Source organism: Delphinapterus leucas, chromosome 7 (genome assembly GCF_059928025.1).
Source record: "Delphinapterus leucas isolate spDelLeu-1000000601 "Yukka" chromosome 7, BTC_Dleu_Yukka2, whole genome shotgun sequence".
Lineage (NCBI taxonomy): Eukaryota > Metazoa > Chordata > Mammalia > Artiodactyla > Monodontidae > Delphinapterus > Delphinapterus leucas.
The window spans coordinates 2,282,080-2,307,852 of record NC_143135.1 but is presented as its reverse complement, the minus strand read 5'-3'; the positions used below and the strand labels follow the sequence as shown (position 1 = coordinate 2,307,852).

At 57.0% G+C, this 25,773-nt stretch overlaps 1 protein-coding gene across 14 annotated transcripts in view; it reads left to right on the top strand.

Annotated features, from left to right (window-relative positions):
* The window catches only part of NAP1L4 (nucleosome assembly protein 1 like 4), a 73,780-nt gene extending 52,900 nt beyond the window's left edge, over positions 1–20,880 (top strand). For 11 of the 14 annotated variants that reach the window (XM_022591084.3, XM_022591088.2, XM_022591089.2 and 8 more), the window contains 5 exons: positions 1,157–1,179; positions 1,602–1,721; positions 4,561–4,590; positions 5,035–5,091; positions 10,359–11,448. In XM_022591084.3, coding sequence (XP_022446792.1) covers positions 1,157–1,179; positions 1,602–1,721; positions 4,561–4,590; positions 5,035–5,091; positions 10,359–10,397 — 269 coding nt within the window. In that variant the 3' untranslated portion in view covers positions 10,398–11,448. Of the gene's footprint in view, positions 1–1,156; positions 1,180–1,601; positions 1,722–4,560; positions 4,591–5,034; positions 5,092–6,913; positions 6,952–10,358; positions 11,449–20,144 lie in introns of those variants that run through there. The other 3 variants (XM_089914329.1, XM_089914327.1, XM_089914330.1) reach the window with 3 other exon arrangements.
* The last annotated feature ends 4,893 nt before the right edge of the window (positions 20,881–25,773 follow it).

Here is a 25,773-nt window from a genome sequence, read left to right as displayed (position 1 = left end):
ATAGAGGATGAGAGTGGGGGAGGGGTGATGGAGTGGTCAAGGAAAAAAACCCAAACTGCTGAAATGCTTTTTGAAATGAAGGAAATAAAAGATGGCTAGTCCAGCAACCTGTTTGGCTTTAATCCTACAAACTGGCCCAGAAGTCAGGTGAGGAAGTCCTTGCTGTGATTGTTGCCGCCCCTGAGTCCAGAGGCCCCGAGCCTGCATCTTAAACAGCAGGTGGGGCTCTTACACGCTGAGGCTCGGGCCCCCCACCGCCCACGGGGAGGGGTGCTCACACCAGCACCCGCTCCGCCGTGGCTGAGATGGCGCGTGCCCCTCTCTGTGCTGGCCACGGAGACAGACCTTGCAGCAGAGGGGCGACAGGGAAGACGCAAAGGCAGGGTGAGCCCGGCAAAGGGGACGCGATGCCTGGCGAAGCGCCACTGGGCTTCACTGAGCGTGGTTTTAAGTCTGTGTTTTCTTGGTTCCGTGTTGGGCTGTAGTTCGGCACCAAGGTCTGTAGGGCCGTGGGTGCTGGAACCGAATCTCAGCTCACCTTTTGTGTGGAGCGCGGGCTTCTGCTGTGGGTGTCGGTGAGTAACGTTGCCCTGCGTGCTGCAGTGTTTGCAGAAGGAGCGGCTCCTCACTACCCTCTCCTTCCCCTTTGCAAGCAAGCAGGGATGCAGCTTCCACCTAGCTGAGATGCAGCGCCTCAGTTACACTGAGGACTTACAGCCTTAAAGTGCTTCCTGTTTCTCTACTGAAACGTTGCTTGTAGTTTTGTAGGACACGAGTTAAAACTCCGCTTAAAACAAAAATGCCCTGAACGGCCACAGTCTGGGCAGCTGGTGCACCTTTCCAACTGCGAATGCTTTAAATGTCTGTAAATTCTCTTCTGAAAGTGGCCTTCTCCAGCTGGGCCTGTGAGCATTACTGGGTACTGGCCTTTGGCCCTTGATTGGGGGTGGGGGGAGGGAAGGGGGCCTGGCGGTGCTGGGGCCACAGCTTCAGCCTGCAGCAGGCAGGGGAGTGGGGAGCCGGCCAAGGGGAGGCACAACGCTTAGGCAATTTCTAGTGAGATGTTCCATTTTATTTGTCAGCTGAGCTTCCTGCGTGGGCTTTAGAAGGTTTTGGTTGTCGATGTAATGCAGATGTGTTTTGTCTTTTTTTCTAGCATCAGGGGATGGAGAATCACTGGTAAGTTGTGTGTCATTATCAAAAAAGTATGTTGTTTTGCTGTTAAGGTCCTTATTTCCTGAGTAGTTTGCTACTTTCTTTTTAATCTGTTCTTACTGCCTAAAAACCAAGGGTGAATTTGTATTCACTGCACCGTGGGGGTGGGATAGAAGCGCATGTTCCGTGGGTGGACCTGAGGGCAGGCGTATCCTTGAGCCTCACCCCCTCGCACATGTGGCTCTGGGCCCTACGCTTTCCTGCCATTTGGCTGCAAGGGTTCCTTTAATGCGGCCTAACCTCAGAGATGCCTGTCACCCAGCAGTGCCCACACTGGGTGCTTTATAAGCCGAGTCACTGGAAGTGGGGGGGAGGGGTCAGGCATGGGCAAGGGAATGTGATGTTTACCCCGCTGAAGCAAGTTAGCACTTCTCTTTTCCCCTCAGGATGAAGACTCCGAATTCACGTTAGCCTCCGACTTTGAGATTGGACACTTCTTCCGTGAGCGGATCGTGCCGCGCGCTGTGCTCTACTTCACGGGGGAGGCCATAGAGGACGACGACAACGTAGGTGGCCTGTGGGAGCCGCTGGGGTCAGAGTGGGTGCTGGCTTGGGAAGCCCAGCTGAGATTTTCATGACATCCTCCACCAGGTCCACGGGGCACTGCCCTCTGGAGTTTGGAGGAAATAGACTGGGCAGGGAGATGGCAGAGGCGGGAGAAGCAGGTCTCTCTGAGGCATCTGAGCACCACACGCCCACGTGGGCCCGGCCAGTGACTTGTTTCCGAATGTCCTCTAAGGACCCAGGGGTTCGCTGCTGCACACGAGGTCTGTGGCTTTGGGTGACTTCTGAACACGGGGAAACTCCTGTTCACCAAGCAACGGCCAGCACAGCCGAGTCGTGCCGGCATGTGGCATATCGACCCCAAAGAAATAGAACCCCACACTCCACAGAAAAACAGCCCGGCTGCGCAGGCCACCTTCCCCTCTGCTTGAAGGAACTCGCCCTCCCACAGTCAGAACTTGGGGGCAGGACCCCTGAGCACAGCCTGGCCAGCTGCCCCGGGCTGTCACCTGAAATGGTTCTCCATCGTGACCAAGGCCCGGTTGCCGCGGGCCCTCTTGTTGTGTGGAGATAACGGTCTGTCCTGTGGCGTGTTGCTGGAAGTGTGCTTAGGTGCTGTTTGCTCCCTTGTGTTGAGTGCTCTGAGGTTCCTTTCTGGCGAGGTCTGTTGTGGCTGCTGGACAGGTCCGAGCTGCTTCGTGCCCTCCTTTGTGCTGAAGGCCCCCACGCAGCGGGAGTGGGCCAGCCCAGGGCGTACTGGCTACATCGCCTGACACTGGTGAGCTTCTCAGGTGCGGCCTGTCCATCCCCGGGCTGGGAGGTACTTGTGGGAATCCGGGAACACGGACACACACAGCACAGCGCAGCTTGGGGTCATCTTAGCGCTCAGGTAGTTGCTCAGACTTGAGTTTTAGGAAATGCTGGTTATGCAGCAAATTCTGGACCAGCGCTGTCCAGCGCACCTTCTGTGATGAGGGAGCTGTGCTCTGCCCCATCTGCTGCAGCAGGACTGGCACCACGTGACGCTGGGAGATTGAAGGTGCGGCCCTTGGCAGCTGAGGAACCAGGGTTTGCATTTATCTAATGTGACCAAAAAAGATCGAGTGGCTACACACAATGGGAAACTCAGCTCTAGACCAGTGGTCTCAAACTTTTTTGATCATACACCCATCAGTGTAAAAACTTAATTAGCAGCTCATGTATATTTATTTATAGTGTAGGCAGCATAGCAACTCCTGGTGAGCAATACAGTGTGTTTGCCTGTAACATCCGTGTCCATGCTCATTCATAATGCCTTTGGTGCAGGTACCGCAGGTGCAGGCACCGCAGGTGCGCAGTGTGGTCCAGGGGCTCACGTCAGCCTGCGTCTGCTGCAGCCCCAGAGTTGCCACGCGTGGACCGGGGCTGGTGGTCGTCACTCCAGCTGCTCCTCAGGCTCCGGCAGAGGAGGCTCGGTGGTACTGGGACAGAGATGAGTGCACTGACGTCAGACACGCTAGGGACGATGTGGACACTGGGCATCGTTATGGGGTGAAGTGGGCGGAGGAGGAGTCCCGGTTTCGTCTTCCACACTCAACGTGGGTCACCTCACTCGTCCCACGGGCTGCACACCCCACTCTGGAGCCTCTGCTCTGCCCGAGTGTGAGATGCCCGCACAGAGCTCGCTCAGAAGATGGGGCCAGGGTGAAATGATGGACTTAGAACCTCAGAAAATGGGCACTTGAGCCTGTGTGAGGCTGATTCCAGTGCGACCTGAAATGCTGCAGTGAGAGTCTTGTCGACTGCAAGACACTGAAAGGTCTTCTTTGTCAGAGGCCTGGAGGAAAAGGTGCCAAGACACGGTCAGATCCCAGGCCGACCGCACCAGGCCCTGCCCACACTGCGCTCTTCTGAGTTCCCTTTGAGTCGTTGCTGACGAGGGGGGGGGGCGGGGGGCTCCAAGAAGAAAGGGTTATAAGAGAAAGCTTGCTGACTCTTCATGTGTGTGTGTCAGTGCAGCCACCAGGGACGAGGGTTATTTTGTTTTGTTTAGCTTTTGACAGCAGTCTGATATTCGGGACTTGGCTGAGAGCCTGGCCAGCAGTGTCTTTGGACACACAAGACATTGAATTGAGACGTTCGTTCAGCTACAGTGTTGGAGTTTCTCCCATGCACACTTTTTCTGACTTATTTTAAAGATTAAACACCAAGATTTTATTACATTTCTAAATGCAGATTAAAGATTTCCCCTTGTCTGAGTTATAAAATGACATTGAAAGTCCAGTATGTGATAAAATTACGCTACTGGTTTGCTTAGATCAACCAGTTTCCCAGTTGGACCCAGCGCACACCCAAGCCAACGGTTTCCTTTCTTCACCCCATCTCCATCCGTAGTCTTCGTTTTGAGTGGTTTTCGGATACCTGGCATCCTATTAACATGGCAGGGCTTGTGAGCAAGCGGCCCCGCAGTTCTGGCCCTGGCTTGGAGCAGAGGTGCCGGCGGCAGACTGGCCTCTGCTGAGAGGCCAGGCCACTTCCCGCTCTCCTTAGGCCCTATACCCCTGTGGGCGCTTGACGGGCTGTGTCTGGGTCAGGTTGCCATCACGCTTTATAAAACCTAAAAACGGGCTTCCCTGGTGGCGCAGTGGTTGAGAGTCCGCCTGCCGATGCAGGGGACACGGGTTCGTGCCCCGGTCCGGGAAGATCCCACGTGCTGCGGAGCGGCTGGGCCCGTGAGCCATGGCCGCTGAGCCTGCGGGTCCGGAGCCTGTGCTCCGCAACGGGAGAGGCCGCAGCAGTGAGAGGCCCGCGTACCGCAAAAAAAAAACCCAAAACCTAAAAACCTGTTTCCTTTCTTTTCAGTTTGAAGAAGGTGAGGAAGGAGAGGAGGAGGTAAGACATGGTTTTTGTGAGACATCATTCCCCGAGGTTGCTTTAGGCCTTCTCTGTTTGAGTGGATGAAGGTTTTGAAGTCAGGGGACCACTTTAGACTCGTCTCGTGGGAAGCTGCCTTTGAAGCTTTCAGCCCTATTGAATACTATGGAAAGACACGGCAGATGGGTAGCAGTGTCCAGTTTGACCCTGCAGTTGGCTTATGAAAATGCATCTTAGAAAATAACCATTTAGCAAACCAAATCCACTCTTTCAGCAGTATGTTTATTTCAGGGTTATTTGCTAGAACAAGAAGTGTCCAAAGGAGGGGATTTAAAGAAGTATGGCTAGCAATGATTGTAATTGCTTTCCTTCAGAATCAGAGTATTGCTTTATTTGTGGCTGGTGGATCCACAAGAACTTAAGTCCTGTCTGTTCAACTAGCTCTCACTCCTTTTAATGCAGGAATTAGAAGGTGATGAGGAGGGAGAAGATGAGGACGATGCCGAAATTAACCCCAAGGTTAGTTATTTGGGGCTTCCCACGCCTGTGTATGCTACACTGTGGACCTCTTAAAACACGTTCCCCACTTTGAGGTAGTGGTGTTACAAATATGTACCTGTCATTCTCTAATTAGGAAAGTTAAAATGTGCCAGGAAAACACTTGAATGAGGAGCCGTTTAGACACCTGGTGTATAATTTGAGTGTTATATGAGCACTAAACTGCTTTCCAGTGCTTTCCCGAGCTATATCTTATTTGTATAAACTTGTTCAGTAGAGCAGCTTTACATTCCATATCTTTAATTCTTTTAAGATAATGATTTAACTGACAACATGAATAAACTTTTTTTGTTTTGTGTGTTTGTTTTTGGAAAAGGTACAGAGACAGGGCTTGGTGGGGGGCTTGTTTTGTTTTGTTAATGATAGGATAATGGAGTTGTAGGCATAATTTTACAATTGTACATGGGCTGAGAATACTCAAAAGACATGTCTCGATAGCTCAGATAATTTGAAATAAATTAGGAAGCTTTGCAAAAAAACAAAACAAAACCAATTAGGATGAGTGGGCGGTCCCATTAATCTTACGCCTGTCTGAGTTTTTACTTACGGACTCAGCTGAGCGTACATCAGGGACTTTGCCACTTGACACATATTTTAAATACAGAACTGTTCTAACGCTGTCCTGAAGCTGTAATTGCTCACGTGAAATTTATAGTTCACCTGACTCTTAGGACCAAATGTATCACGGGCTGTCAGAATACTAACATCACTTGGCATTGTAGAATCTTTATCTCTATTTAAGTAGACGTTGTTTGTTTGTTTGTTTACCCCCGTTGTGCCTGAAGTGGGCCGTGCACTAAGCTGTCATTGTATAGCTGGGTCTGATCACTTTATAGCACCAGATGTTCCTATGAATGCATGCTTACAGCAGTAGTTCCTTCTGGGGAAGAATTCGTGGTGGGTTTAAATCCTCAGTGTGCCTTATAGATACTGCTCTGGGTGTGGGCTCGGGCATGTTCATGCTTTCAAAGCCAGCCTGTCTGTTGGGGCGTCGCCGTATGGACGGCGCACCTGTGCTCAGTTCCTGGGCTGCGAGCCTAGGGCCCTGCTTTGAGGGGGTCGCCCTTCGCTGTCGGGTAGTGATAGAACCGCGCCGTGCCCGGCCCCAGGTGTCTGTATCTGGCGGCTCTGCGCTGGGGGCACTGATGCACACGCTCACGGTGGGGTTTCTAGAGCAGAGACGGCTGGTTACCGTGTCCACTGCTGGACTCAAGCGCCCTGTCTCTGGTCGCTTGTCTCACTGACAGCGGCTGCTCTGTTCCCCATTTCTTGTTTCCTCCTGTTGTCTGTCCTCTCTCTCCCCTTGCCAAACCTTCTGTCTCCTCTCACGTCTGGGTTTTCTAGAAGAGAATTCTCACCAAGTGATCACAGATAGCTTAACAGAAAGTAGAGACATGTCAGTAGTAAGCCTTCGTGAAGCCTTCGGTCTGTTGTGTTGGTTGGGAGTGGGCGAGGTGCCTGAGGAGGGCCCTTCGGTCAGCCACGTGCAGTCGAAATGCCCTAGTCCTGTCCCCTGGGGTCGTGACGTGACACTTCTGTTCCTCCATGTGCACCTCCTCAGAGGGCGCAGTCACATCACAGTCTGTACAAGCACAGGAAGATCAGGAAGAAGTGTTGCGGTATTAAAGGTACAGATCTGGGTGTTGAGGTTTCCCATCTCAAGGTCGATATTTTTGCAGCCCGTTGTATCATGAGAAATGGTGGCTCCTTTCCTCCTGTATAATTTTGTGCATTTCATTTTCTTTCATGCTGACAGTTCCTTTCAATTTTTTTCCCCATTTAGGTGTAATTTTTGTCTGTTAATCATTCATACGTTTCTAGGTAAGGTGGAATTCCATTCATTCCTAACTTCCAAACTTCTGGTCTGTGCTTTGTAGCAATGCCATGTTGTCGTGACTCGGTGGAGCGTCCGGGCGCACTCAGCACGTGCGGGCCTGGACAAGGGCTTTCTGAAGAGCAGTGTTTTTGTGCAGGTGTCTGTCGTGTGTGCTTTTAAAACCGACAGAAACCACGTCTGGCTCCTACTTGCTGAGCCCAGTGTTTGTCGCTGACCAAGTAACAGAGATGTAACTGGTGTGAAAGCTTTGTTGGTGATGGGGCTGCCGCCCCCCCTCCCCACACCCCCCACACCCGGGAAGAAGACAGAACAGGAGGGCCCTGGGACCAGGATGCACAGGTCCCCCAGCCATGCTGGCCTCAGCAGGACGAGGTCTGCTGCCTGCTGTGATTCTTCTCGACGTGTGTCTGTTGCTTGTTTATACTTTTTAAATTCAGGTGCTTTGCAGACCGATAGATAATAAAGGGGTAACTTGAACGCGCCAGGACCTTCTCTCTCAGAAGCTGCTGGCACCAGTTTTCACAGCAGCGTTAGTAAGTGCTGCTGAGGGGCGTACTGCTCGAACAAGGCAAAGGACCTGTTGTAGATCCAAGTGAGCGCTGCAAGTCCCAGGAGCCGCCCTGTCCCCCTCCGGGGGTCATGGGTCCTCGTAGCTCTGCCCCAGTCATTAAGTCCCTCTCGTACGACACCGTCGGCTTTTGTGGAGCAACGGAGGAAGGTGCAAACAGGAGAGCCTGTGAGAAGCCAGGGCGGCAGTGTTAGCATCTAGGAGAGAGCAGGGGCTGCCCGCGTTGAGCTAAGCAGGCCAGCAGTGTGGGAGCGGCTCCTGGGAGAGCAGAGCTGTGTCTCTGCACCGCAGAGCCGTGGTCTGGGGGTCTGTTAGCCCCATGCCTTCGAGGGTCCATCTGCATCGCCTTCCTGTCTTACTCGGGCGGCTGGCTTTCTTAGAAGACTAAGGGGCAGGTGGGCAGACTTGGGCTAAAGGAAGCATTTTAATTAGATGAAGTGAATGTACACCTGGGATCTTTTCTGTTTTAAAGGGTCAGATCTGATCATTTAGAATTGTGTCTGCTTACTGTCTGATTCCTGCTGCCCTGTGTGTCTGAAGAACGCGTCAGCCAGGCTGGTTTGGCCCGAAGCCCCACTGCTCCCCACTCTACCCGTGACTGCGAAGCATCCATAAATGGTCCAGCCTGTACCTCTGGGCGAGGAGGACTCTTCTGTGGCAGAACCACAGCCGTGCCGTCTCGCCTGTGTCGTCAGGCGCCCCGTGGAGGGGGTCGTGTCATGGGCTGTTGGGCAGGCGCTCGGGCCTCGGGCCCCCAGCCCTGAGGCCATGGTGGTGGCGTGTGCTTGCTACCATCAGTGCAAGCCCTTCTTTTCAGTGCCCGCCCCCACCAGGCAGGGTGTTGAGTGTTAGTTTGTGCCTTTGAAGCACCGACTCCTGTCCCTTGACGAGCGGCAGCATGAGAGACTGGGCTTCCAACAGCTTCGTGCCGTGGGGCAGAGGGCGCTCGGGTTTAGTGCAGTGTTGCTCTGCCCTCTGTCACGGGCCGAAACTGTGGTGTCCCGGTGATGAAGCTCACATGCGTGGCTCCAGGCTTCTGCGCTGGTGCCAGGCTGGGCTGAACGTGGCCCTCAGGAGGTGGGATGCTGCCTGGCAAGCCCCACCTTCTGCCTCCTTCTAAACACAGCGTCCCCACCCGGCTCCCACCCTCACAACAGCCCGTCCTGGTCTTGGTTTTGGCGAGGACCCGTCCCTCTAGCAGTCTTCAGCACCCAAGGAAGGAGTTCGTTGTCAACAGACAGATGGTTGATGCCTTCTCCTGGTTAAAGATAGATGTGATGTCACTGAGACAGCACATTGTAAACCGTGTGCCGCTCTGCATTCATGGCGTCCTGTACGTCCTGCGTATGTATTTACCCAGAGGATGTAGAGCAGCAAGCCCACCGCCCTGTGCCGCCCGCCCCGCCATACCACAGCCATGACACCGTCCCACTCCCTCAGCTTCAGCTTCTCTCACCTCCTTCCTTTCTGCAGATCCAGTTATGGAAACCCACACACTTCTCCCCCGTCCACAAAAGGCTGCACGCCACTGCCCGAGCCCCTGCCAGTAATGTCCCAGTCCTGGGGCACCTCTGCACCTCCCCAGAGAGCCTGGGGCCGGTGTCTGATCCCCCTGGCCACAGTCTGGGTCACCTCCAGGTCTCCCCTTGAGACAACAGAGTTTGAGTTAGGTCTCTTTCAACTAGGATTTCTGGTTGGGGTATTTGTTTTGGTGCCCAGGCTCTTTCTTCAGCAGTGTTTCCGGTGAGCGTGTGATGGGCCGGTGCCATTGGCCCAGTGCTAGGCAGTGCTGGGCCGAGACCCGAGCCAGACCTGGAAGTCCCAGCTTGTCCCTGTGCTGTTACACTTACAAACAAGGAGCTTAGCCCAGGGCCCCAGATTATTGTTTTGTCTTTATGCACCCTTTACACATCATCTTTTTCATCCCTTAGGTGTGGTTTCCCAAGGAATGAACTGTAGCCCAGCTTATTCCATGCAAGGTGTCAGTTGTGTTATCCCAGATGGTTCTTCTGAACTGTGTGGTGCGGGTTTTTCTTAAGACTCCGTAGATGTGCCAAGTTGTATTCAGAGTAATCTGTCATCTTCGCAGCCAAGACCATAGGTTACTGACGAGTAAATTCATTTGCTAAGAAGTACTGGTAAATCGTTACCTGTCTCTCAGGCTGCTGTTGGCCTCCACACAGCATTCATGGGGTCGCTAAGTGGGTTTCAGCGACAGGAGACGCAGCTGCCAGACCACACGGAAGTGCGTCTCCTCCTTGTCTCGCTCGCGCCTTCTCTGAAAGGACGGAATTCCCAGCCGAGGGGGCTCCTGGGAGGACTGGGGCCTGGCTGTGGAGTTCTTGGTGGCCTCTCGTCCTTTGTCGGGGCGCCACGGGCCAGTGCAGGAGAGGCTTTGCTTCAGGGCCCGACCTTGGGGCAGGTGTGCTCCAGGCAGCGCCGGGAGCCTTGTTCACCTCGGGGATGGAGGGGAGCCAGCGCTGTTCCCGGCCTGCTCACCCCAGAGCTGAGGCGCCTGCCAGCTTTGGGACGAGGGCACTGCTGTGCGTTTAATTACTGTCTGCCACCCGAGGACCTCCCTCACCCGGAGACCCTCCCACTGAGAATTAGAATGTCTTTATATAGAGAGAGGCAGCCCCGCTGTGACCTTGTTACTGGGAAGTTAGCTGCTTATTTGTTACTATTTTTAAAGTGTATTTGTAGTGGCCATGTTTTCAGCAAGAACAAGTGAATACTTGAGTCTTTGTTTTCATTGTTGGTTGGAGATGCCTGGTTGATGGAATTGCTCGGTCCTCTACAAGTCTTGTTCTCTCTCATTGACAGAAGGAGCCCAGCCAGCCCTCGGAGTGCAAGCAGCAGTGAGGCGCCGCTCGCTCGTGTGGACAAGTGCTTACGCCTAACTTGTTTTCAAGTGCATGATTTTCACTTTAACTTCTCCTTTTACTTTATTATTTTGCTTAACCTGTACAGTGGCAACTCAGATGCATTTCAGAAATAGGAGGTTTAATTCCAGCACGCCCTACGGCCTTGGGTGCAGCTCAGTGGACCCGCCCAGCCCTGCCTTAGGGAGGGCCTCGCAGACCGCTGGGGCGGTGGGGTGGGGGCGGATCACTTGACGCTGGGGGCACGTGTCCAGGGCGCAGTTCCAGGGTGTGTAGATCCAGTTCACCCCTCCCGCCATCAGACGGGATTCCTGTTTCTTTGGAAGAAACCCACATGCAGTTTCCAGTTGTCTCGGGAGAGCCGGCTGGGGTTGGCACTCATCCCGCTCGCCCTTTGGCTTTATTTTCCTCGGGGCTGGGGTGAGGGTCGCGGCGCCCACTGAGCCTGAGGCGCGAGCTTGTGTGATTCATCTCGTATTTATTTCTCTCACGCTTGTGAGGGCTTGGGACGTGAGCTGTCCTTCGAGTTTCTGAGACCCTGTGGGCACCAGAGACCCGGTGCCCCGAGCAAGAGTTGGTGGTCCACCCGCATGGAAGAAGGCCTCCCTCCTGCCAGCCGTGGGCCAGGGCTGGTTCTCGGGACGCACGGACCATGCTTGGCGCTGAGGACCGGGGGGGGGGGGGGGGGGTGGGGTGGGGCTATGGGCAGAGCCAGGTTTGCCAGGCTTCGCGGGGAGGGGCTCGGGCAGGAAAGTACAGCTTTCCCACGTAGTGTGTAAAATGTCTTGCTTTCTCGGTAGCTCCAGTTTCTCAGCCTCACATTCACCTTGTCTTAAAAGCCCTGGGTTCCGAGCGACCCGTTCTTGGCTGGAATGTGGGTGTCGAGTGTGTGACCTCTGGCCCCAGGGGCATCCACGCTGTGGCCAGGCTGTAGACTGCTCAGCCTTACTTATGATACATTTGTAACTGAACACGGTGTTTTCAATTTGTACAGACTAGTTAGAATATTCTATTAAAGTTGTGAACTGCGAGCCCAGTGCTGTGTGTGTCTTCATTGCAGGAGGCCCGGCGGGTTGGGGCACTTGGGGCGGGTGGGGCTTGGATGTGGTTGCGCAGCCTCCCAGACCGGGTCGGGTCTCTGGAGCCCCGGGCGTGGGCAGATCCGGGACTTCCGGGCTCCTGGTCTTCTGTTTTGATTTTGAGGCTTTAAAGCCCATCTTGAGTTAGGCTTGCAGGCCCACTTCACCGTCGGGGTGGGTCTGGGGTCCACGGGTGGGCCCTTTGCTGCCCCGAGAGAGCGTCTGCTCCTTCCCCCAGCAGAGTCGTTTCTCCACGTGTGCGGGGCTGGGCCTTTCCGATGAGAAGGTTCCAGGAGGGACACCTGCTGCGCCATGGCCACGTTGGGCGTGTCTTCTCGCTGGTGCTCTTCTGGTGCTTGCGCCCTCCCTGCTTCCCTTCATTAGTGGGGAGACACCTGGTGCCCGGGCTCTCGCTCCAGCTGCCCATCTGGGGATCGGCCCAACCCGCATGCAGCACAGAAGCCGGTGCCCAGCTCGCCCGGTGCCTCCTGCCGGCGGGGCTGGCTTCTCCCGGGAGCGGTCAGAGAGAGCACACCGGGGGCCACGAGAAGGGCCAAGCAAGGCTTAGAAAGAAACGTGCTTTCGGGGTGTCCAAGACGACCATAGAGCCAGAACGTCGTCCACTCCTGAGGCCCCCGGGCCGGCCGGGTCAAGACCCCCCAGAGGTGGGCGGTGGTGAGCCTCTCCCGGGCCTGCCCCGACGGCCACCGAGAAGAGACGGGGGCACCAGGGGGGCCTCGTTCCTGCAGACACGCAACAAAAACCCCATCCTTGGAGGGTGCTCGGAGGCCTGCACGCCCCCCACCCAGTCCCCTCGGGCCTCCAGCAGAGCTACCATCCCTGCTGACCCCAGGCCCTCAGAGTGACCGCGTTTAGGACAGCGGAGTTGACAAGTACCTATGGGGTCAGATACGGTTGCACAAAGTGACGTGCGCAGGTAACTTGCAGGGGGAGAGCGGGGACAGTTTAGTGCCGGGAGCGCCTGTCCCTCTCCTGACTGTCACCAACGGGTGGCGGTGCCGGGTTCATGCCCAGGGCAGTGACCCTGCACTCAGGCACGTGCAGGGTGCTGGCGAGTCAGGTGAGAGGCTGGCTGTCTTCGCGCCGATCGGTCGGGGGCAGTGAAGGTTTGGCAGGTGGTGTGACGAGAGCCTGAGGAGACTGTTGGGGCCTCCGCCCAGCAGTCTTTGGGGCTTCAGGAGAGGAGGAGGCGTGTGTCACCCATGTGCGAGCGGGTGGACGGTAGGTGCCGCCGCAGTTTGAGATGGCCAGGGGGTGGGGGAGGCCCTCCCTCACCCCCCAGGAGACACGATGAGTCAGGTCCCACACCCAGGGACTTCTCTGGTGGTCCAGTGGTTAAGAATCCACCTTGCGGGCTTCCCTGGTGGCGCAGTGGTTGAGAATCTGCCTGCTAATGCAGGGGACACGGGTTCGAGCCCCGGTCTGGGAGGATCCCACATGCTGCAGAGCAGCTAGGCCCGTGAGCCACAGCTACTGAGCCTGCGCGCCTGGAGCCTGTGCTCCGCAACAAGAGAGGCCACAATAGTGAGAGGCCTGCACACCACAATGAAGAGTGGCCCCCACTTGCCACAACTAGAGAAAGCCCTCGCAAAGAAACGAAGACCCAACACAGCAAAAATAAATTAATTAATAAAAAAAACTTCCTACCCCCAATATCTAAAAAAAAAAAAATCCGCCTTGCAATGCAGGGGATGCAGGTTCAATCCCTGGTCGGGGAACTAAGATCCCGCACACCTCAACTAGAGAAGCCCGCGCACCACAGCGAAAGATCCCGCGTGCTGCGACTAAATAAAAAGATCCCGATGCAGCCAAATAAACATTTAAAAAAAGGAAAAAGTCCCATGCCCACAGTGGACTTTGTGGCCACAGAGGACAAGTGCACCTGCCTGCCAATGGGGAATGTCTTCTGGGATGTGTTGAGAGGAGCAGAACCTGTATGGTGAGCGCACCTGTGCGTGAGTGCACACCTGCGTGAACACAGCTGCATGTGGGTTCCCAGTCAGAGGAGCTGTGTGCCTGGGGGAATACCAGGCTTTGGTGGACCCCTTTCTGCGTTCTCTGTGGGCAGCCATGTGACGTAGTGACCAGACACAGTGGTTTTACGTCAGACCAGTGTAAACGGGGGCAGAGAGAGGGGTGTTCAGATTGCTCACATTGTGGCACCAGGTTTATTTCCCCCATGGGTAAGAAGGGTGGGCGAGGGTGCCACGCTCGCCTGGGGCGCTGGGGCCTCAGTCTGCCACTCAGCTGTTCTGGGTACACTTGGTGGTAAGGCTGCAGCACGAAGCCCTGAGGCTGTGCCCTCCCCAGCCACGCGCTGTGGCTCTGACCCCACAGCCATGCACCCTCCTGTTGGACCCTCCGGTGCCTCGGAGCGCCCTGTTTCACCCTGGGTGCTCACAGGCTCCAGGGCTCCATCAGTCCTTGCCACTTGTGCTGGAAGGTCACGGAGCGTCCAGTAGGTTTGCCCGGAGCCGTCAGCCTGGAGGCAGCGGGAGGGTAGCACTCCTGGTGGCCGGCTCTGCCTGGGAGCTGCAGCTTCCTGGGGCCCAGGCTGCTGTCACCACGGGACTGCAGCACTGCCTGCCTGCTTGGCCTCCGTCCCCACTGAGCCTCTGGACTGCCGCAAGCTGGGGAGGGCTTTGATGACCAGGCCTCCCCAGCCCTGCTTCGGGGCCCCCTCTGGGCCTGGCCTTCACGTTGCTCGTGAGGGGCCACCTCCCTCCTGTGGCCTCTGCCACCCCTGCCTGCCCCCCTCCCTGGGTTACTCTCCCCAGGCCACCCTTGTTCTGTCGCAGGCCGCAGGGCCTGGTTCGATGCCTCTCCCACAGGGCCTGGGTCTTGTCTGTCACACACGCTCAAAACCAAAGGGCTAGGACTTCCCTGGCCACACAGCGGTTAAGAATCTGCCTGCCAACGTGGGGGGCACGGGTTTGAGCCCTGGTCTGGGAAGATCCCACATGCCACGGATCAACTAAGCCCATGTGCCACAGCTACTGAGCCTGCGCTTTAGAGCCTGCGAGCCGCAGCTACTGAGCCCTTGTGGCACAACTGCTGAGCCCGCGCACCTAGAGCCCGTGCTCCACAACAAGAAAGCCACCGCAGTAAGCCCGCGCACCACAATGAAGAGCAGCCCCTGCTCGCTGCAACTAGAGAAAGCCTGCGCACAGCAGCGAAGACCCAATGCAACAAAAAATGAATAAATTTATTAAACCCAAAAAAACCAGGGACGACTCCAGGCCCAGCTGCCATTCTGAGTCCCCCCCCCCGCCGCCCGGTAGCCTCGGCATCCTGACTTCCGGGTGGCATGTGGCCTAGTGCCCCGGCCTTGGGGAGCAGGGGCTCCCTGCCTGAAGGTGGGGCGGCAGCAGTGTCTGTACCCCACACGGACTAATCCTTGGCCATAGGAGCCCAGCAGCACGGGGCTCTCGAAAGCATCACCTGAGCGGGGCCTTCCACGACGTATCTCTGACTTCCAAACCTTCCAGGCCGCACAGTGACCACGGCTGCCTGGGGGTGGGCCTGGGGCTGTCCAGGGCGCTGTCTGGGTTGCGTGTTCGCTTGTCAAACTCCTCAAAGTCCCTCACGTGGGGACGTTTGGTTTTACGTATGTAAATTATACTTTAGTGAGGCTGATTTTTCAAAAGCCCCACAAGTTGGGGAGATTCCACTTAAAACTCCGGTTTTCCCCTTTAGGAGTTGGGAGTTGTGGCACCTAGGGCCTGGGGTGGCGACAAAGCCTCCCAGGCCCCTCCGCCCCCCAGTGGCCAGCCTGCTCTGCTGGTCCATGGCTCCCACTTGGTGGGGCAGGGGCCAAGCAGAGACCCGACCCCCCCATTCCAGGGCCCCGCAGTCCCCCCAGGCCCAAGGGCTCCCTTCTTTTTTTTTAAAATTTGTTTATGTATTTATTTTTGGCTGTCTTGGGTCTTGGTTGCTGCGAGGGCTTTTCTCTAGTTGCAGTGAGCAGGGGCTGCTCTTGTGCACGGGCTTCTCATTGCGGTGGCTTCTCTTGTGGAGCACAGGCTCTAGGCGTGCAGGCTTCAGTAGTTGTGGCATGCGGTCTCAGTAGTTGTGGCATGTGGGCTCAGTAGTTGTGGCTCACGGGCTTAGTTGCTCTGTGGCATGTGGGATCTTCCTGGACCAGGGCTCGAACCCGTGTCCCCTGCATTGGCAGGCAGATTCTTAACCGCTGTGCCACCAGGGAAGCCCAAGGGCTCCCTTCTTTAAGCCCAGGCTGTCACGGGCCAAGCTGGGCTTCTGCTCCCTGAGCGCTTTTGTGGGGGCCGTGGGGGGTGGGGTGGGGTTCCCTCCAAGCCTTGCCCCAGAGGTGGGCAGCTGGGCTGTCTTGGTAGTGCTGCTGACCTCTGATCTGCCCTCTGCTCAGACTGTCTCCTCCACACCTCCCAGCACCGCCCCCCCCCACCTCTGAGTGCCCAGTGGGCTGGGCAACGCTGGGTGGGCTGCAGAGGCCCGGTGGGAAAGGGGCCACCTCCAGCTGCACCCTGAGGGGGCCCCTGGCCACCAGCCAAGCCCCTGGTTGCAGCAGGGGCTGTCTCCGGGGCTGGGGCTCTGCTGGAGGGCACTGTCCCAAGCGTGGGTGGCCCCCGGCTCCCTGCCAACGGCCTGCCCGGCACAGCCACACCTGGGCTTTTGGCCCCTGCTTCCGAGTCCTTCCGAGCAGCTTCCTTCCTGTGGAGGCGGACACGTCCTCCCAGCCCCAAGCTCAGAGGGCAGAGCCCCGTTGGGGGCGGGAGCCCATGACCTCAAACCCAGCCATTCAGGCCCCCGACAGCAGGACCTCCAGAACCCCTGCCCGGCCCTGGCTGAGCTTTCGGTCCCTCTGAACTTGGTGTGATTCTCCGGGTACCTTGTCTGCCTGGGATCCGCCTCACAGCCTCGGAGCCTGGGACCCTCTGTCTGTGGATTCCCACTGGGCGCTGACCCTGGAGACCCCCTTCAGCCCTGCCTCCTCAGGCCGCCGGGAGGGTGAGGCTCGCACACACCCGGAGGCCAAGTCACGTTGGTATGCCTGGGTGGAGCCCCCGTCCGCCCCGAGGTGTCTCCACCCGGCCAGTCACTGAGCCAGCCTGGCCACGCAGACTCAGCTCCAGGGCGGTGGCCGGATGTGACTTTCCATGGCAACCTAACAGGCCTGGCCTGGCCCGGCCCCAGCTGGGCTCCAGGCTCGTGGGGTCTGTGGACCTTGCCCAGGCCCAGGAGGACAGGGACAGGAGACCCCACAGACACACCCTCTGCGGGCTCTTCCCTCTCGGGCCGGGGACTTTCTCCAGGGCCCCTCTGCAAGTCTGGGGGTGTCCACCAAGCCTCAGCCTCCCCGGCTCACGCATCTGGGCTGTGAGGAGACCCATCACTTGCCACCCTGGGGATACGGGAGAGGAAGCCTGTGCGTGAGGCCAGAGCCGCCCTCCTACTCCGACCCCGGGCACGGGTAGGGCTGCCCACGCCACCTCCCCAGTGCCTGCCAGTTGGGAGCTCTGGGCCTCAGCGAGCCTGGAGCGTGCGTCTCGGGGGACGGGCAGGCACTGGGCCAGCGTAGTCTGGGCTCTTCTGCCATGGCCCCGTTTTTGGCAGGGGGCTGGAAGGTCCCAGCAGAGCTCCTGGAGCTGCCCTCCCAGGGACCAGGACCCTGACCTCCTGAGAAGGAGGAGAACCAAGTAGAGGATGGAGCCCAGTCCCCAGGCTGTGACCCAGAGAGGTCACCTTTCCCAGCTCTGCAGTGGAAGTGGGGGAGGGAACCGTGAGAGGCACCCCCAGGCCCGGTCCTTGGGGTCCCGTCACAGGGCAGGGCTGAGGGGCTCCAAGGACGATGGGAGGAGACTGGCCCTGAGGAAGGGGCTGGGCCAGGGTCTTTCCTCAGGCTTTCAGCACAGCCTTTCTGATCTCCAGAACTGGAAGGTAATAGACCTGTGTTCTTCACAGTGTGTGGTCATTTGTTATAGTAGCCCCAGAACACTCGTGCAGATGGCCATAGGCAGCCGGGCTAGAGGCTGGGACAGGAGTTGCGCCGGCGGGCAGGTGGTGGTACAGAAGCAGGAGGGTGGACTTCAGGAAGCAGGGAAGAGAGTGCCTGGCCTCTGGCCTGCAAAGTGGGAGGCACAAGGGGACACTGTTTAGAGCATGAGATACCTGGGGTGGTGTGTAGGGGGGCCTGGAGACCCTGGGCCAGGACGCCCAGCCCCTCAGCAGCTCATGGGTGGGGGGGCCAGGATGGGGCTGGTGGATGGGAGGGGCCACGGGCACAGACCAGCCCCGAGACTGCGGTGCCTGGTGAGGGGCTGATTGTCCAAAGAAAGCAAAGTCTCTACCCAGAGGAGGGGCCGAGGGGACCCCCTAACCAGGTCCCACCGGCTCAGGCCCCTCTGAACATCCCAAACCTGCTCTCCTGGCCTCTGGCTCCCCTCCTGGCCAGGAAGTACTTCCATCTGGATTTCCAGACATCTGAGGAGCTCCGTCTCCTTGTCTATGCCTGGGGAAACCAGGTGATGTGGAGAACTTCTACTCATCCTTGAAAACCCAGCTCAGAGCTCACCGGTGGTCCCTGGGAAGCCTGCACCTCACCACCCATGGTCAGCTAATGACCCCATCACTCTTGTCCGGTCCCCATCTGCCATCAGACTGGGCTGCAGGCCCAGGAGAGGGTGAGAAGGTGTGGATGGGAGGGCGGGGCAAGCTCAGCACCAGACTCCCTGGGGGCTGTATCAGTGTCCAGGGGCTGCTGTAACTGACCACAAGCTGGGTGGCTTAAAACAAACAGAAACTTACACTTTTACGGTTCTGGAGGCCAGAAATCCAAAATCAAGGTGTTGGCAGGGCCACGCTCCCTCCAGTGGCTCTAGGGAAGGGTGCTCCTGCCCTTTCCAGCTTCTGGGGCTCCAGGCATCTCTGGGCTGTGGCCGCGTCCCGCCAGCTTCTCTCTGTTGTCGCGTGGCCTCCTCTTCTCCTGTGTCTCTGATGAGGGCACGTGTGCTGGCATTCAGGCCCCTCGATAATCCAGGAGCAGCTCCTCCTCTCAAGGTCATGAATTTAATCGCATCTTTTGCCATATAAGGTCATCACCTCCATCCATCTCCAGAACTTTCCATCTTCTCAAACTGACGCTCTGTCCCCGTTAAACACTCACGCCCCTCCCCTCCCCCAGCTCCCCCAGACTGTCCCCAGACAGTCTACTTCCTGTCTCTGTGAATGACAGCTCTGGGGACCTCACGTGAGTGGGACCCTATTCACTCTTTTACTGTATAAGGTCACATTCACAGGTTCTGGGATGACGACGGACACATCTGTTGGGGGAGGGCCACCGTCACCCCCTACAGAAGCTGTTCAGACAGACACAAGCATGTGAAGAGCAAAGACGGCAGACACATGGGGCTCAGAGAAACGCCCCTGGAGACTGGACCCCGTTCTGGGCCACAGTTGGTAATACAGAGCATCCATTGTTCGGCCAGCTTTGGGGAAACGGGCACCCTGACTGCCAGGAGGGCTGTAAATTGGTTGGCAGGCAATCTTGTCAGAGTTGTGACATGTTTAACTCAGCAGTTCATGTCCTCCCAGCTGTCCTGGTGAAACGCCGCACACATGGGTATGGTCAGCGTCACACAGACACTCCGGCAACATTGCCCACGGGAACTGCAGCCTGAGGCCCAGCACAGGAGGTGATTAGATGAGAGTATGGCCGGTGGAAGGGAGGCGGACTCATGGGGGACACCCACGACCTAGAAGAAAACAAGACCTGTCCCCCTTTCTATCAAACAGATTAAAAATGCAAGCTTGTGTCTGCAGACATGGATATTCACATTTTCTCAGTTGTGCTAGAATACACATTACATACAATTTAGCATCTTGACCATTTCTAGAAGGTTAGCCAGCTCAGTGGCATGAAGTTCATTCACGATACTGGACGGCCATCCCCACCATCCGTCTCCAGAACTTTCCACCTTCCCAAACTGACACTCTGTCCCCATGAAACACTCACTCCTCTCCCCTCCCCCAGCCCCTGGCCCCCAACGTCCTGCTTCCTGTCTCTATGGATTTGACGACTCCAGGGACCTCGTGTGAGTGGAATCAGACAGAATTTGGCCTTCTACGTCTGGCTTATTTCACTGAGCATAATGTCCCCAAGGCTCATGCACGTTGTAGCCTGCGTCACGATTTCCTTCCTTTTTGAGGCTGAGTAATACTCCATTGTGTACATGGACCACGTTTTGTGTATCCGTTCATCCATGGACGGGCACGTGCTTCCACCTTTGGCTGCTGTAAACACGGGTGTGCAACCATCTCCAGTCTCTGCTTGCTTCTTTTGGGGACAGACCTGGAAGTGGAATTGCTGGATCACATTATAATGCTATTCTTAATCTTTTGAGGAAACGCCAATGCATTTTTTATTGGGTTGGCCAAAAAGTTCTTTTGGTTTTTAAGTAAAAACACATTTTTCATTTTCACCAAGAACTTTATTGAACAACGTATTCACCGTTTCGTTCCATTTACCTTCTGCCGTTTTTCAGGCAACTTCATAATTCCATCTTCCCAAAACTTTTTATCTTTTCGAGCAAAGAACTATTCCAGGTGCCTTTTACAGTCTCCTAATGAATTGAAATTTTTTTTCCATTAAGGGAATTTTGTAAAGACCGAAATAAATGGAAATCCGAAGGTGCAATGTCTGGTGAATAAAGCGGATGAATCAGAACTTCTTGGACACTTTTCATCAATTGAGAGCAGTATCTGTTGGCATTAATCGTTTGGCATTCTGCAAGGAGCTCAGAATAGAGGACTCCCTTCCAATCCCACCCTATACACAACATCACCTTCTTTGGATGAAGACCGGCCTTCGGTGTGGTTGGTGGTGGTTCATTTCGCTGCCCCACGATCTCTTCCGTTCCACGTTATCGTACAGTATCCACTTGTCATCGCCCGTCACAACTTGTTTTAAAAACGGGACGTTTTCGTTACGTTTATGTGGAGAATCGCACGCGGAAATACGGTCAAGGTTTTCTTCGCTTATGTGGAACCCAAACATCAAAGCGATTCACATAACCAAGCTGGTGCACATGATTTTCAGCGCTTGATTTGGGTATTTTGAGTCTGTCGGCATATTTTGAGTATGTCGCCTATCTCCCGCGTGGTATAACATTGATTTGTTCTAAATTAATGTCTCGATTTGATCGCTCTCAACTTCAACGGGTCTGCCTGACCGTGGAGCATCGCCCAGCGAGAAATCTCCAGCACGAAACTTCGCAGACCACTTTTGACACGTTCCATCAGTCACAGCACCGTCTCCATACACTGCACAAATCATTTTATGCCTTTCAGTTGCGTTTTTACCTTTCTTGAAATAATAAAGCATAATATGCCGAAAATGTTGTTTTTCTTCCATCTTCAGTATTAAAATGGCTACAGAAAAATTCACCAATTTTGATAAGTTTTTTAAATGCACGCTGATATGACAGCTGTCACAATACAACCTAACAAAATTGTTTTGGATACAGTTAAAGACAACTGAGCGCTACCAGAGCCATCTCACGGAAAAAAACGAACACTTTGGCCAACCCAGTAAAAAGGATCAAAGGTCACTTAACCGCATCAAGAGTGGACCTGAGGTGGGGTCGCGAGAGAGGAGCGCTCAGAACTTTGAAATAGAGCTTTGAAATCATTTCAGCCAGTTTTTACTTTTTATGTCAACGATTGGTAACTATTTTGGTAAATGTTTAAAGTAGTAAAGAACTTGATTACAATACACATGACAGGGACTTCCCTGGCGGTCCAGTGGTTGAGACTCCGTGCTTCCACTGCAGGGGGCACGGATCCGATCCCTGGTTGGGGAACTAAGATCCTGCATGCTGCACAGCACGGCCTAAATAAATAAATAAATAAATAAATAAATAAATAAATCTTTAAGGGAAAAAAAAAATACACATGACCGAAAAGAGAAAACAAAAATACACATGACAGGGTCCCACCCCAGACCTGCTGCACAGACTCTGGGGTCAGGGTGGTCGGGAGCAAGATGTTCTGTCCTGTGATGACGCAGCCCAGGCAGTTGCGAGGGCTGAGCACCGTCCAGAAGGTGGTGGCCATGCCTTGCCCACTCGCCCTCCCCCCTTTCCTGTATTTTGTTCATACATTCATCCGAGATTCCAGAAAGGTCCCTTGTCCCCGTGAACCAGGCCCTGGGCAGTCTCTGCTGAGTGACAGGAATGACAGCTGGCTCCCCTACCCGCTCCGCATTCTGTGATGATGGGAGAGGCCCCTCCTCTCAGCTCCCCCAGGCCTGGACCAGCCTGGCCCTGTCCCCGCCACCAGACCCCCCCCATCCCGCCCCGAGGTGTTCTGGTTTCACAGACAAGCAAACAGTCTCCACCGACATCAGTTGCTCTGAGCAGAGAGCTGGGTCTCTTGGACAGGGAGGTAGATGCTTTTTAGGCCCACTCATTTCCAAAAACACTTCGCGAGTGCCTGGGCTGAGCCCTGAGGGCCCCAAAGACTAAGACATTGTCACTGCATTTTAGGAGCTGGTAGTGACTTCTGAGCAGGGTACTGAGGGATGAATGGGCGCTTGCCAGGACCCAAGAAGTAAAGGCGCTCTGGGTGGTGTGTCACTGTTTCTCATTCGATCCCCAGCGCCTTGTGAGGTGGGGCCTGCCTGTCGGACTCCAGCTGAGGGGCTCAGGGAGCCAGACAGAGGGATGAACCTGAGAGACCAAGGCCAGGCTGACAGTGAGAGCCTGAAACCAGGTGGGGACAGGCGGCCTGCCTCCCGCCCTTGGACCTCTCACTTTTCCCAGGCTGCAGCTTTGGGGAGAGGGACTGAGGGCAGGCCTGAGTCACAGGCCACGGCCAATGGGCTATGTTGGGCTCAGGTCAGGTGACATCAGGCCACTTCTCAGGTGCTGCAACTCCGGGCAGCTGGGGCCTCCCCCCCATCCCCGCTGCCCCCGGCCCTCCCCAGGCTTGCATGGAGCAGGCAATGGAACTCCAAGGCCTGGCAGTCACGTGGTTGGTGGGAGCAGGCCCGAGGGTGTGCCCCGGCAATCCCAGAAGGCTTCCTGGAAGAGGCAAGAGGTGGGGGGGGGGTGTCTTCCAGGCAGGGGAGCAGGGGGCCTGTCCTCAGGGCTGTCCCTGAGCACTGCCACTCACAGGAAGAGCCCCAGGCACAGGGGCTGCCCGTGATGCACAGCTTCCTCATCTTTCTTTCGCCAGGCTGGTTGGGCCAGAGCCTGGAGGGCCTGGCCTCGTCACCGCTGGGGAAATGACCTCACTCGGGGAGTTTCGAAGAGGTGTCCTCTCTCTGCCCCAGCTGCCTGACATCCTCACCCAGCTGGAAGGGATGACAGGTGTCCCCAGCCGGATGTCTGGGGACCAGTCTCGTCTGCCTGGTGGGATGGGGGGTGGGGGGAGGGGGTCTCCTCAGGCTCCGCGTGAATCCCGGATGCGGCCCTTGGATAAATATTAGTAAACTTGGCTCAGACCTACGCTCTCTGATGCCACTGTCTCGAGGCAAGGCCCCGCACTGGCCCCTCCCCGTCTGAGAAGCAGCCACCGAACATCCCCAGCCCAGAACCTGCTCAGCCCTTCAGGCAGAGGCTGGTTCCTGCCCCCAGGCTCGGGATGCAATAGGATGAATCTGAATCCTACTGGCGGGCTGGGTGACCTCTGCTGAGCCACTTAACTTCTCTGAGGAGCCCCACCCGTTCCTTGCAAACACCAAGAAAGCAACCCAGCGGCCCCCGCCTCATGGGGTGACCCTGAGGACGAAAGCAGGGCCCACACGGGCCTCCCCGAGGGTGCCAGGCCCCTGACCCTCAGGCTGGGGCTCCTCCCTCCCCAGCACCAACCTGGCCTGGCACCCTGATGGGCCGCAGCCCGCATCCGCACCCGGGGCCTCGGTCCCCTGCAGGAAGCCAGTCTGGTGGGTCCTCTGGGCTCCTAGCTATCAAATGGCTCAGGGGTGTCTCCCCAGAGACCTTCGCTGGGGTGCAAGGTCAGCGCTTTGCTTCCTCCTCATGTTCCAGAGGGACCCTCAGACGGGCCTGCTTCAGGCGTGGGGACAGGGTCCCCTCCTTGCTCTGGGTTCCTGCTGGTTTGGCCAGGCGGCCCACGGACGGGCCTCTGGCTGGAGGGGTTTCCAGGCCCCCCGGGGCAGGGGCGTTGGTGGTGAAGCTGCCTGGGGGGGATTTCCACCAGCCCATCCCCATCCTCCGGGGAGAGTGGCAGTGGGCTCCCCACCCCCTGTGACCTGCTTTCCCAGCTCCCGCGGACGCCCACCTGTCAGACCACGCCCCGCCCCCCCAGGTCATTGGTCACCGTCTGACTCTCCCCAGAAAGGCCTGGCTGTTGGGGACAAAGAGTGGAGTGCTGGGTGGGCATGGCGAAGTGCACCTCACCTGGCCTCACCTGGTTTTCAAGGCCTCTCACATCCTTTCCTGTCTCTCTTGCCCCGCCCTCCCTGGGGCCTCCGCTACCACGTCTGTGAAAGGGGGCTGGAAGAATGCCCACCTTGGGCCTCGCTCACCTGGGCTCCTTGGGAATCCCCCTGTGGCACCCCGCCCTCCCCATGGAGACCTCCAAGCTGTCCTCTTGCTCACCCCCAACCCCGTACTCCCCAGGGCAGGCAGGGCTTCTCCCCTCTCCCCTCTCCTCGGGGTCCTAGCACCAGCCAGGCTTACAGGCACACAGTAGGTGCTTAAGCAGTGCTGAGTGTCTGTGGTTTGCCTGGCCCTGAGGTTCCAATGACTGGCCCCCGGGTGGGGGAAACGGGCTGGTGGGCCTCGGAGGGGTCCCGGCAGAGCGCTGGACACCCAGGGGGCTCACAGTGGCTTCCTAGAGGCAGCAGCCTGGCCCCTGGGCTGCCTCTCCCGTGGCCCCGACAGCCCAGGGCCCCCTCAGGACAGAGAGCCTGCGGGAAGGCGGGTCAGCAGTCTCACCCTGCCTGATGCTGGAATCCCCTTTACCAGCTCTGCTGGGATGCCTGTAGTGATGGGGAGCTCGCCCCCTTATAAGTCTGCCCTGTGTTGTCTTGAGGGGAGATCTGTCTCCCCACCCACCCACCCTGTGCTCCCTTCACCCTCTGGCCTGCCACCCCACGGGCCTGCCGATTCCAGCTCCGCCCCTTCCCCCAACACTGACCAGCATCCCTATGCTTGTCCTGTGCTCCCTCCCGCAGGCCAGAGTCCTGGGCACCCCCTGCCCTCTGCCACACCGCTGACAGTTGCCCTGGATGCACAGGTGGGTGTGTCCATCTGCAGAGGCCTGGCCCAAGCCACTCATCTGAGCCAGCGGTGCACCTTATTCCTCACGGTGACCCTGAAGGGCCAGGGTTGGGACTTGCCCAAGGCCTCAGAGCGGGGGCAGGTGGGGCAGGGTTGGCTCCACGGCCGGCCGGACGGGCCCGCACCCAGAAGGTCCCACATTGGCTTTATGCTCTGCCTTCACAGTCCTGAAAACATCATTAATACTTTTTGAACCAGGGTACCTGCGTTTCCATCTTGCACCAGGAGGGGGCGTGGCTCTCACAGCCCCAACGGACTCGTGCCCTCCTTGCTCCCCTTGCTTTGCACCACCTGCCCAGGTCACAGCCCGGCGGGGTGTTGGAAGGTGCTGGCCCCGGAGCGGCTGGGGCCCCCGTAGATTCCCTTCTGCCGCCACCGCCCCCCGCCCCCCGGGAACCCTGGAGGAGCCAGCGATCACTTCCTGTTAAACCCTTTAAAGGAAGAGGGTAAAAAAAAAAAAAAAAAGGAAGAGGGTAAATAAAAAGACTTGTCCTGCTGGCAGGGCATGACTCAGCCGCCCCCGGCCCGGCCCAGGCCGAAGGCCCCTCTGCCCCCCACGCACCAGCGCGCTCCGCGCCCCCTCGGCTCCCAGTACCTCTGGCGGGTCCGCCGGTGCGTCCTCCCTCCCCCCACGTACAGCCGCCAGGAGGGCCCAGGGAGCGGGACAGGCCCCCGGGAAGGGAGCTGGGAGCGGCCCTCACACTTACTGAACACTAAGGGGAGCTGTTCTAGCATTTTCCGTGCGTTGCCTAATCCAACAAGTGTCATCGTCCCCCATTTTACAGAAGAGAAAACTGAAGTTCAGAACATCTGCTCTCCCGGTCGGCCCGACGACCCAGGGGGAAGAGGGCAGGTCGTCCCAGGCGCGCCGGCCGGCGGGTGGCAAGATGGGAGATAAGGCCGGCTGGGGCAGGGCCACCGAAGGGTCTCCCCGGGGGCCTGGGAGGAACTGGGGCCGCGACTGCATCTGCCCCAC